The following is a 13,474-nucleotide window of genomic DNA, read 5'->3' on the forward strand; positions in this document are numbered from 1 at the left end:
TACTACATACTCAATTTACATCACAACAGTACAGTTAGTGCGGTTAGTATGAGTATTCGAACATAGCTTGGGAGATTAATTTACCTTTCAGCAAGACAATAAACTAAATCACAAGGCCAAATCTACACTGGAGTTGCTTACCAAGAGGACATTGAATATTCCTGAGTGGCCAGGTTACAGTTTTGACTTAAATCGGCTTGAAAATCTATGGCAAGACTTGAAAATATCTGTCTAGCAATGATCAACAGTCAACTTGACAGAGCTTGAAGAATGTTTTAAAGAATATTGAGCAAATATTGATCAATCCAGGTGTGCACAGCTGTAATTGCTGCCAAAGGTGCTTCTACAAAGTATTGACTCTAATTAGATATTTATGTATTTCATTATCAATACATTTTTCACTTTGGTGTTATGGGGTATTTTGTGTAGATGGGTGAGAAAAAAAACATATTTAATCAATTTTGAATTCAGGTTATAACACAACAAAATGTGGAATGTGGAAGTCAAGAGGTATGAATACCTTCTGAAGGCACTGTATGTGACAGAGATGGTTGTTCTGAATTGAATATGGTTCCCCTCAGGGTTTATCTCTAGCCTGGGCTTGGCTGTTACACTGAATGTATGTTATGATAGTAACGTAAGAAGTATATAATAGCAGCTTGACATACTTGTACTTAGCAGTACCGTGAAACATGCACCTACTGTCTGTTTGATGTCAGGGATTCCAATGCGGAACACCATCATGGTCAGTCGAGTGTCCTCTATGGGTGCCACTGTGGTCATACTGCGCTCCATGTGAGCACGTCTTTTCTGGGTCTGAGTGGATGGGGCTGGGTGATACTGCTGCTGCTGCTTATGAGGGGCCTGATTGGACGTATAAGGGATGCCTCTATTTCCTGGATTGTCTGGCCTCAGTGTCCGGTCTCCTCTCTGCCTTCCAACCACAATGGCTGAGGGTTTACCTCCCTCCCCTTTACCTTCGCGTGATTGTCTGCCTCCCTTCATCTCAATCTCCGCGAGCCCTTCCATCCCTCCGTTCTCCTTCTCTCTACCATCCCCCTTTTTGTTATCTTGTCCCTGCTCCTCTTCCTCTTCCTCATCCTCCCCATCCTTGTCATCCTCCCCAGGATAATAGTGTTTGTTATTTCCCAGCATCGTTTGCTGTGCAGGGTCACTGCAGAGAGGGCCGGGTGACACTGCTATTGTTGCAACGTGACATGGTTGTCCCGTGCGACATCGTTTTCACCCCCAAAAACATGCTGTGGAGGAGAGAGGGAGAGAAAGGGGTTAACTAAATAGCAAATTAACACATTTCTCAAACTGTGAGAAATAAGTCAAAAATATTAAAATATTTAGCATGAACAGTAGCGTAGCCATATGAACAGTAGCATAGCCATAATAACAGTAGCATAGCCATATGAACAGTAGTGTAGCCTTATGCAATAGAAGTAATAACTTATTGGTGACATTGGTTTCTCACATAGCCTGTGAGTGCTGGTACACATCGTCCATGTGCTGCCGAAAATATATGGAATAGGGCTGATGAAACACGGCCTATATATCAACTCTATGAATATTTGCAAGTTCATTGCAGGAGAGAGAGGACATGCCATTTACTATCCCAAATGGTCAAGAGCATTGAGCACCATTGTTAAAGTAGCACTGTTTTCTCTGGTAAAACAAAATGATAACAGCAAGACTTGCACAATTTAATATGGCTTCCCTTTCATAAGCATTTGACTGAGAAATGCTATGTTCTGGTTTTCTCCATATGCTTTGTTCTGGTTTCTCTACGTGGCATAGTCTGGCTACAGGGCCTGACATCATGCAGAGTTAGATCATGTCCAAAAACTGTCTGAATGATGGTGGATGACGTTGGGATTCCCCACTGCCCCATTGGCAGTTTTGTGGTTGGAATTGGTTTGTGTTTTTGGAGCGGCTTCACTTTTGTAAAAATGTATAAAATAAAAAAATTATGAAAATGAAGGCGGTGAAACCTACATAGATGTGAATTTGTAGATTCAGACCGACAGACAGAGCTCAATAAAACATCACGAGACCACGGAGATAGTACTCATTTTAGTCTCTAGTAGCAGGCACAACAAGGATAGACAGCCTGCTTCTGGAAATACAGGATTTTGAAAGAATTACAGACATGACAAAAGTGCAGACACATCACTCACATAGGGAAAATGGCAAGCATAATCGTGCATCCCGCAAAGGCGGAGGTGTTGCTAACATTTACGATAGCAAATTTCAATTTACAAAAAAAACCCCGACGTACTCAATCACTTTTTATAGCTACTGTTTACAGGCCTCCTGGGCCATATACAGCGTTCCTCACTGAGTTCCCCGAATTCCTATCGGACATTGTAGTCACAGCAGATAATATTCTAAGTTTTGGTGACTTTAATATTCACATGGAAAAGTCCACAGACCCACTCCAAAAGGCTTTCGGAGCCATCATCGACTCAGTGGGTTTTGTCCAACATGTCTCTGGACCTACTCACTGCCACAGTCATACTCTGGACCTAGTTTTGTCCCGTGGAATAAATGTTGTGGATCTTAATGTTTTTCCTCATAATCCTGGACTATCGGACCACCATTTTATTACGTTTGCAATCGCAACAAATAATCTGCTCAGACCCCAACCAAGGAGCATCAAAAGTCGTGCTATAAATTCTCAGACAACCCAAAGATTCCTTGATGCCCTTCCAGACTCCCTCTGCCTACCCAAGGACATCAGAGGACAAAAATCAGTTAACCATCTAACTGAGGAACTCAATTTAACTTTGCGCAATACCCTAGATGCAGTTGCACCCCTAAAAACATTTGTCATAAGAAACTAGCTCCCTGGTATACAGAAAATACACGAACTCTGAAGCAAGCTTCCAAAAAATTGGAACGGAAATGGCGCCACACCAAACTGGAAGTCTTCCGATTAGCTTGGAAAGACAGTACCGTGCAGTATCGAAGAGCCCTCACTGCTGCTCGATCATCCTATTTTTCCAACTTAATTGAGGAAAATAAGAACAATCCAAAATTTATTTTTGATACTGTTGCAAAGCTAACAGCTATAAAGCAGCATTCCCCAAGAGAGGACGGCTTTCACTTCGGCAGTAATAAATTCATGAACTTCTTTGAGGAAAAGATCATGATCATTAGAAAGCAAATTACGGACTCCTCTTTAAATCTGCGTATTCCTCCAAAGCTCCGTTGTCCTGAGTCTGCACAACTCTGCCAGGACCTAGGATCAAGGAGACACTCAAGTGTTTTAGTACTATATCTCTTGACACAATGATGAAAATAATCATGGCCTCTAAACCTTCAAGCTGCATACTGGACCCTATTCCAACTAAACTACTGAAAGAGCTGCTTCCTGTGCTTGGCCCTCCTAAACTGAACATAATAAATGGCTCTCTATCCACCGGATGTGTACCAAACTCACTAAAAGTGGCAGTAATAAAGCCTCTCTTGAAAAAGCCAAACCTTGACCCAGAAATTATAAAAAACTAATCGGCCTATATCGAATCTTCCATTCCTCTCCAAAAATTTTTAAAAAGCTATTGCGCAGCAACTCACTGCCTTCCTGAAGATAAACAATGTATACGAAACGCTTCAGTCTGGTTTTAGACCCCATCATAGCACTGAGACTTCACTTGTGAAGGCGGTAAATGACCTTTTAATGATGTCAGACCGAGGCTCTGCATCTGTTCTCGTGCTCCTAGATCTTAGTGCTGCTTTTGATAACATCAATCACCACATTCTTTTGGAGAGATTGGAAACCCAAATTGGTCGACACGGACAAGTTCTGGCCTGGTTTAGATCTTATCTGTCCGAAAGATATCAGTTTGTCTCTGTGAATGGTTTGTCCTTTGACAAATGAACTGTAAATTTCGTTGTTCCTCAAGGTTCCGTTTTAGGACCACTATTGTTTTCACTATATATTTTACCTCTTGGGGATGTCATTCGAAAACATAATGTTAAATTTCACTGCTATGCGGATGACACACAGCTGTACATTTCAATGAAACATGGTGAAGCTCCAAAATTGCCCTCGCTAGAAGCCTGTGTTTCAGACATAAGGAAGTGGATGACTGCAAATGTTCTACTTTTAAACTCGGACAAAACAGAGATGCTTGTTCTAGGTCCCAAGAAACAAAGAGATCTTCTGTTAAATCTGACAATTAATCTTGATGGTTGTACAGTCGTCTCAAATAAAACTGTGAAGGACCTCGGCGTTACTCTGGGCCCTGATCTCTCTTTTGAAGAACATATCAAGACTGTTTCAAGGGCAGCTTTTTTCCATCTACGTAACATTGCAAAAATCAGAAACTTTCTGTCCACAAACGATGCAGAAAAATTAATCCATGCTTTTGTTACTTCTAGATTGGACTACTGCAATGCTCTACTTTCCGGCTACCCGGATAAAGCACTAAATAAACTTCAGTTAGTGCTAAATACGGCTGCTAGAATCCTGACTAGAACCAAAAAATTTGATCATATTACTCCAGTGTTAGCCTCCCTACACTGGCTTCCTGTTAAGGCAAGGGCTGATTTGAAGGTCTTACTGCTAATCTACAAAGCATTACATGGGCTTGCTCCTACCTAGCTTTCCGATTTGGTCCTGCCGTACATACCTACACGTACGCTACGGTCACAAGACGCAGGCCTCCTAATTGTCCCTAGAATTTCTAAGCAACAGCTGGAGGCAGGGCTTTCTCCTACAGAGCTCCATTTTTATGGAATAGTCTGCCTACCCATGTGAGAGATGCAGACTCGGTCTCAACCTTTACGTCTTTACTGAAGACTCATCTCTTCAGTGGGTCCTATGATTGAGTGTAGTCTGGCCCAGGAGTGTGAAGGTGAACGGAAAGGCTCTGGAGCAACGAACCGCCCTTGCTGTCTCTGCCTGGCGGTTCCCCTCTCTCCACTGGGATTCTCTGCCTCTAACCCTATTACAGGGGCTGAGTCACTGGCTTATTGGTGTTCTTCCATGCCGTCCCTAGGAGGGGTGCGTCACTTGAGTGGGTTGAGTCACTGACGTGGTCTTCCTGTCTGGGTTGGCGCCCCCCCTTGGGTTGTGCCGTGGCGGAGATCTTTGTGGGCTATACTCGACCTTGTCTCAGGACGGTAAGTTGGTGGTTGAAGATATCCCTCTAGTGGTGTGGGGGCTGTGCTCTGGCAAAGTGGATGGGGTTATATCCTTCCTGTTTGGCCCTGTCCGGGGGTATCATTGGATGGGGCCACAGTGTCTCCTGACCCCTCCTGTCTCAGCCTCCAGTATTTATGCTGCAGTAGTTTATGTGTCGGGGGGCTAGGGTCAGTCTGTTATATCTGGAGTATTTCTCCTGTCTTATCCGGTGTCCTGTGTGAATTTAAGTATGCTCTTTCTAATTCTCTCTTTCTCTCATTCTCTCACTCAGAGGACCTGAGCCCTAAGACCATGCCTCAGGACTACCTGACATGATGACTCCTTGCTGTCCCCAGTCCACCTGGCCGTGCTGCTGCTCCATTTTCAACTGTTCTGCCTGCGGCTATGGAACCCTGACCTGTTCACCGGACGTGCTACCTGTCCCAGACCTGCTGTTTTCAACTCTCTAGAGACAGCAGGAGCGGTAGAGATACTCTCAATGATCAGCTATGAAAAGCTAACTGACATTTACTCTTGAGGTGCTGACTTGTTACACCCTCGACAACAGTGAATATTATTATTTGACCATGCTGGTCATTTATGAACATTTGAACATCTTGGCCATGTGCTGTTATAATCTCCACCCGGTACAGCCAGAAGAGGACTGGCCACCCCTCATAGCCTGGTTCCTCTCTAGGTTTCTTCCTAGGTTTTGGCCTTTCTAGGGAGTTTTTCCTAGCCACCATGCTTCTACACCTGCATTGCTTGCTGTTTGGGGTTTTAGGCTGGGTTTCTGTACAGCACTTTGAGATATCAGCTGATGTAAGAAGGGCTATATAAATTAATTTGATTTGATTTGATGAATAGGGTAAATAGGGTCTAGGGTTTGTGTGTCAGCACCATTGAATGCTAGTTGCTGGAAGTATGTTTGATGCATGCAAATCAATAAGGTCTGTTCATGTCTCAGAGCCCAAACAGGAAGCACGCCCATTGAACAGTTGTGGTGTAAAGTAAGCGAGTGAAAAAGAGGGTTGAGCATGTGGGGAAAGTGATTCCCAAGGAGCCAGTAAGTGACAAGGATGGCCACTTCACCATGAGCAACGGTCTGTCAGAGGAAGTGAGGCTGGCATGCCAGGGAGATGAGCGGCCGGCTGGAGAATGGTGGTGAGGGGCAGAAGGAAATGTGTCACAAACCACTTCAGTAAGCACACATACAGTGCATTCGGGAGGTGGTAAGACCCCTTGACGTTTTTCACATTCTGTTACGTTACAGCCTTACTCTAAAATGGATTAAATAATTTTTTTCCCCTCATGAATCTACACACAATACCCCATAACGACAAAGCAAAAACAGGATGAGACATTTTTTGCAAATTTATTATAAATAAAAAACTGAAATATAACATTTACCTAAGTATCCAGGCCCTTCACTCAGTACTTTTGGCAGCGATTACAGCCTTCAGTCTTCTTGGGTATGCCGCTACAAGCTTGGCACACCTGTATTTTGGAGTTTATCCCATTCTTCTCTGCAGATCCACTCAAGCTCTGTCAGGTTGGATGGGGAACGTCGCTCACAGCTATTTTCAGGTCTCTCCAGAGATGTTGAATCGTGTTCAAGTCCGGGCTCTGGCTGGGCCACTCAAGGACATTCAGAGACTTGTCCCGAAGCCACTCCTGTGTTGTCTTTATTTGGTGCTTAGGGTCGTTTGTCCTGTTAGAAGGTGAACCTTCACCCCAGTCTGAGGTCCTGAGCGCTCTGGAGCAGGTTTTCATCAAGGATCTCTCTGTACTTTGCTCCATTCCCTCGATCCTGACTAGTCTCCCAGTCCCTCCCCACAGCATGATGCTGCCACCACCATGCATCACCGTAGGGATGGTGCCAGTTTTCCTCCAGACATGACGCTTGGCATTCAGGACAAAGAGTTCAATCTTTGTTGGTCTGAGAGTCCTTTAGGTGCCCTTTGGAAAACTCCAAGCAGGCTATAATGTGAGGAGTGGCTGAGGAGTGGCTTCCATCTGAGGAGTGGCTTTACTGAGGAGTGGCTTCCATCTGGCCACTCTACCATAAAGGCCTGATTGGTGGAGTACTGCAGAGATTGTTGTCCCTCTGGAAGTTTGTCCCATCTCCACAGAGGAACTTTGGAGATCTGTCAAAGTGACCATCGGGTTCTTGGTCACCTCCCTGACCAAGGCCCTTCTCCCCCGATTGCTCAGTTTGACAAGGCGGCCAGCTCTAGGAAGTGTGGTTCCAAACTTCTTTCATTTAAGAATGATGGAGGCCACTGTGTTCTTGGGGGACCTTCAGTGCTGCATAAATATTTTGATACTCTTCCCCAGATCTGTGCCTCGACACAATCCAGTCTCAGAGCTCTACGGACAATTCCTTCGACCTCATAGCTTGGTTTTTGCTCTGACATGCACTGTCAACTCTGGGACCTTCTATAGACAGGTGTGTGCCTTTCCAAATCATGTCGAATTTTCCACAGGTGGACTTAGGTGAATCAAGAAACATCTCAAGGATGATCAATGGAAACAATATGCACCGGAGTAAAACTTTTCGAATCTCATAGCAAAGGGTCTGAATACTTATGTAAATAAAGTATTTATATTCTTAATTTTTTTTCAATTTGCAAACATTTCTAAAAACCTGTTTTCGCTTTGTCATTATGGGGTATTGTGTGTAGATTGATGAGGAAAATAAATAATTCCATCAATTTTAGAATAAGGCTGTAACGTAACAAAATATGTAAAAAGTCAATTCTGAATACTTTCCGAATGCACTGAACAAAAATATAAACGCAACATGTAAGGTGTTGGTTCCATGTTTCACGAGCTGAAATAAAATATCCCAGAAATTTTCCATGCGCACAAAAAGCTTATTTCTCTCAAACTTTGTGCACAAATTTGTTTACATCCCTGTTTTTAAGCATTTCTCCTTTGCCAAGATAATCCATCCACCTGACACATGTGGCTTTTCAAGAAGCCGATTAAACAGCATGATCCTTGCACAGGTGCACCTTGTGTAGGGACAATAAAAGGCCACTCTAAAATGTGCAGTTTTTTCACACAACACAATGCCACAGATGTGTCAGGTTTTGAGGGAGCGTATATTTGGCATGCTGACTGCAGGAATGTCCACCAGAGCTGTAGCCAGAAAAAGTAATGTTGATTTCTCTACCATTAGCCGCCTCCAATGTCGTTTTAGAGAATTTGGCAGTACATCCAACCGGCGTCACAACCACAGACCACGTGTAACCTCGCAAGCCCAGGACCTCCACATCCGGCTTCTTCACCTGTGGGATCATCTGAGACCAGCCACCCAGACAGCTGATGAAACTGTGGGTTTGCACAACCAAATAATTTCTGCACAAACTGTCTGAAACCATCTCAGAGAAGCTCATCTGGGTGCTTGTCGTCCTCACCAGGGTCTTGCCCTGACTGCAGTTCGGCGTCGTAACCGACTTCAGTGGGCAAATGCTCACTTTTGATGGCCACTGGTATGCTAGAGAAGTGTGCTCTTCGCGGATTAATCCTGGTTTCAACTGGCAGATGGCAGACAGCATGTATGGTGTACTGTGGGCGAGTGGTTTGCTGATGTCAATGTTGTGAACAGAGTTCCCCATGGTGGCGGTGGGCAGGCATAAGCTACGGACAACAAAAACAATTGGATTTTATCTATGGCAAATTTAATGCACAGAGATTCCGTGATGAGAATCTGAGGCCCATTATCGTGCCATTCATCTGCCGCCATCACCTCATGATAATGCAGCGCCCCATGTTTCAAATCCCTGGAAGCTGAAAATGTCCAAGTTCTTCTATGGCCTGCATACTTACCAGACATGTCACCCATTGAGCATGTTTGGGATGCTCTGGATCGACATGTACGACAGCGTGTTTTCCAGTTCCCGCCAATATCCAGCAATTTCACACAGCCATTGAAGAGGAGTGGGACAACATTCCACAGGCCAGAATCAACAGCCTGATCAACTCTATGCGAAAGAGATGTGTCGCACTGCATGACGCAAATGGTGATCGCACCAGATACTGACTGGTTTTCTTAAGGTATCTGTGACCAACGTATGCTTATCTGTATTCCCAGTCATTTGAAATCCATAGATTAAGGACTAATAAATGTATTTCAATTGACTGATTTCCTCCTTTCAAATGTAACTCAGTAAAATCTTTGAAATTGTTGCGTTTATATTTTTGTTCAGTGTACATTAGAGAGGAGGGCTCAATGAAAAACATTGCAAGGGCCACAGTATATGTACTAAATCAAATAAATAATCAAATACAGTGGGTCACCACCCACTTTCAAAATATTCACCTATTCTGGCTTTATTTACACACAGTATCCCACAATATCCAAGTAAAAAAAATATATAATAATATCTGAAAATTTATTAAAATTAAAATGTAAAATACCCTATTTGGATAAGTGCCCCTTAAAATTGCAATTGCAAACTTGCTGAGGTATAACCAACCACCTTCCAGATCACAAAACAAGCTAATTGGCTTCCATCTGTGATCCATTGTAGTGACTTTGATTAGTTCAGAATAAAAGCAGTTGTTCATAGAGGAGTCTTCTGCTTGGTAGTGTAATTCAAAGCAAAGAATCCACTACGGGCAGAAAGGTACTTTCAAAAGATCTACAGTACGAGATAAAGTTGTGAAAAGGCAAAAGTTAGGGGATGGATATAAAAAGATTTCAAAGCCTTTGTCTATCCCTCGGAGCACAGTTAAGACCATTATTAATTAGTGGAAGGCGTATGGCACCACCCAGAACCTGCATAGATCAGGCCGCCCTTCCAAACTGGATGACCGGGCAAGGAGGAGACTGATCAGAGGCTACCAAGAAGCCAAGTGACTTTGAAGGAGCTTCAGGCCTTTATGGCAAAGACTGGTCAATGTGTGCATGTGACCACAATATCACAAGCGCTCCACAAATCTGACCTCTATGGGAGGGTGACAAGAAAAAAAAACAGTCCTCAAAAAAAGCCACATCAAGTCTTGTTTGAGCTTTGCCAAAAAGCACATTGTAGATTCCGAGGCAATGTGGCAAAAGGTGCTGTGGTCAAAATTGAACTTTTTGGCCTGAACACAAAACCACATGTCTGGCGACAATCCAATACATCTTTCCACCCAAAGAACACCAAGCCTACTGTAAAGCACGGCAGTGGCAGCATCCTGTTGTGGGGTGTTTCTCTTCAGCAGGGACTGGAGCACTTGTCAGGATAGAAGGGAAAATGGACAGTGCAAAATATCGACAGATTCTTGAAGAGAAGCTGCAACTCTCTGCCAAGAAGTTGAAAATGGGAAGATGGTTCACGTTTCAACATGACAATGACCCAAAGCACAACGCCAAAGCAACCGTACAGAGGCTGAAGGACAAGAAGGTGAATGTCCTTCAGTGGCCTAGTCAGAGCCCCGAACTAAATCCCATACAGAATCTGTGGAATGACTTGAAGAGTGCAGTACCATGAGCGGTCACCATGCAATTTGACTCAGCTTGAACAATTCTGCAAGGAAGAATGGGCAAATATTGCACAGTCTAGGTGTGCAAAGTTAGTAGACGCGTTTTCAAAGAGACTCATGTCTGTAATTCAAGCAAAAGTGCTTCCACCAAGAATTAACTCAGGGGGGTGTTCACTTATCCAAATAGGGTATTTTACTGTTTTAATTGTAATTCATTTTCAGAGTCTTTTTCTTTGTATTTTTTTACTTGGATATTGTGGGTTACTGTGTGTAAATAAAGCTGGAAAAGAAATGATTTGATGTGTTTTCATTTCAGGCTGTAAGGCAAGAAAATGTGAACATTTTGAAAGGGAGTGGTGACTTTCTATACCCACTGTATGTATACTGATCAAAAATATAAACGCAACATGCAACAATTTCAACGTTTTTACTGACTTACAGTTCATATAAGGAAATCAGTAATTTGAAATAAATAAATTAGGCCCTAATCTATGGATTTCACATGACTGGGCAGGGTCACAGCCATGGGTGGGCATTGGAGGGCATAGGCCCACCCAGTGGGGAGCCAGGCCCAGCCAATCTGAATGAGATTTCCCCACAAAATGGCTTAATGACAGATAGAAATACTCCTCAGTTTCATCAGCTGTCCGGGTGGCTGGTCTTAAACGATCCCGCAGATGAAGAAGCCGGATGTGGAGGTCCTTCGCTGGCATGGTTACATGTGGTCTGCGGATGTCAGGCCGGTTGGACGTACTGCCAAATTTTCTATAACGAAGTAGGCGGCTTATGATAGAGAAATGAACATTCAATTATCTGGCAACAGCTTTGTTGGACATTCCTGCAGTCAGCATGCCAATTTCCCGCTCCCTCAAAACTTGACACATCTGTGGCATTATGTTGTGTGTCAAAACTGCACATTTTAGAGTGGCCTTTTTATTGTCCCTATCACAAGGTGCACCTGTGTAATGATCATGCTTTTTAATTAGCTTCTTGATATGGATGGATTATCTTGGCAAACGGCAAATGCTCACTAACAGGGATGGACAGTAAACAAATTTGTGCACAAAATTTGAGAGAAATACGTTTTTTGTGTGTATGGAAGATTTCTAGGATATTTTATTTCAGCTCATGAAACATGGGTTTAACACAGGTTGCATTTATATTTTATTCAACAAAAATGTTGAATAAAAGTGTACACTCCAGGCAAATAACCTGTACCAGTAGCTTAGAAATGCAGGAAACTACCTATGAAATGAACCAAAACAAGCCAACCCAAACTAACTCTCATGCAATATTAAGCTACCGTTCATCGTAAACTCTAGTTGTTGTTGGCGGCATTAGATCCGCCATTCCTGAACCAAGCCTCGTATTAACGGTGACGGCTTCTATAATTCGCACGTTGCTAAACCGCAGCATGTTAGCCTAACGCTTACAAGGATTTAGGAGGTTAACACCATCATACAATTAACCAGGGTGGACGGAGAGGGCTGATTTATGTACATTGTCTCATTAAATATTTAAGAACTTGCGAGTCTGCACTGGAAGAGATAAGAGAAGAAGGACAGGCAGAGGGTAGACAGGCCAATGGAGCGTCAAAGAACAAACTAATTGGGGAGAGAAAGCACAGGGGGAATACATGAGAGAGAAAGAGAAAGAGATGTATTTAGCATAAAGCAGAGTAATCAGATAGAGGGAGAAAGAGAGAGAGAACAATTGGGGGGATTGGAAAGGTGTCAAAAGAGAGTTGAAGAGCCCTGGGATATAAGAGTGTTTGGATGAGCAGGGGGTGAGAGAAAGAACTGGTTAGCAACCAAGGAATGTAAGAGTTGGTACGTGAAATAGGCCTATATCACAGGTTTGAGCCACATTTACACCACAATAGGTACTGAAGCCTCATGAACCTCCCAATACAAGGATAAAGCTCCCTTCTGATTTAAAAAACTGACATCACACTTGTTGGCTTGCATGACTAATAGTACGTGGAGGGCCCCAATGGATTGAAAACAGTGAGAGCTTAGCACCATCTGAAGACGGTGTTTTTGAAAGACAGACACTGAAGTTGGGGAGAGGAAAAGCTGAATGATCTGAAAATTAGGGCCTACAGGTCTGAACTCAGATCAGCACCAGAAAGCCTGGTGGAAACCTGGAGAAAGGGCATGGGGCCCAAACAGGGTATTTGACAGTGATATGGGGAACTGAACCTATGGGTTCACTGAGGTGTGTAGAAGCCAAGAGGAGAGAGAAGGAGTTGAAAATAAGAGGAGGATCAGAGGAGGATTAATCATGATAACGAGGACAGAGATAAATTGCCCTCTTTCAGTGCCCAGGAAGCAAAGATGGATGGATGGATAGATTTCGAGAAAGGTTTCCCGTGTAGCTCAGTTGGTAGAGCATGGTGTTTGCAGCACCAGGGTTTTGGGTTCGATTCCCACGGGGGACCAGTACGGAGAAGAATTTTTATGAAATGTATGCATTCACTACTGTAAGTTGCTCTGGATAAGAGCGTCTGCTAAAAATGTTTAATGATATATTTTTCTTCCATCTTTCTTTTCCTCTTTGCGTTGGAGGATAGGATCTAGATCTCATCACTTGCAACAAAGTCACCATGACTTTGGGCTGGCATTGACATCTGACCCCCCCCCCCTCAGTAGCTGTGTAAAAAAAGTGTACAATACATGATAAATAAAACAAATCTTGAAAGATAGTTTAACATTGCCTTACAAGTCAACACCAGAATACACCAGAACTACATGCTATATCATGCACATGTGTGCTGTCAGACATTACATCTTACACCTGTTAGCAACACTCCTCTCTACATAGACAGATGGTCGATCAGTAACTGGCATGTCACATTTGAGTTAA

General features: G+C 43.3%; 1 protein-coding gene across 1 annotated transcript in view; it reads right to left on the minus strand.

Moving 5' to 3' along the window:
* LOC115200932 (SH3 and multiple ankyrin repeat domains protein 1) overlaps positions 1-13,474 on the minus strand; it is a 73,286-nt gene that overhangs the window by 40,609 nt on the left and 19,203 nt on the right. The window contains exon 2 of the mRNA XM_029764055.1: positions 703-1,259. Within this exon, the coding sequence (XP_029619915.1) occupies positions 703-1,155 (453 nt within the window). The 5' untranslated portion in view covers positions 1,156-1,259. The remainder of the gene's footprint in view (positions 1-702; positions 1,260-13,474) is intronic.

Source organism: Salmo trutta, chromosome 10, assembly GCF_901001165.1.
Source record: "Salmo trutta chromosome 10, fSalTru1.1, whole genome shotgun sequence".
NCBI lineage: Eukaryota > Metazoa > Chordata > Actinopteri > Salmoniformes > Salmonidae > Salmo > Salmo trutta.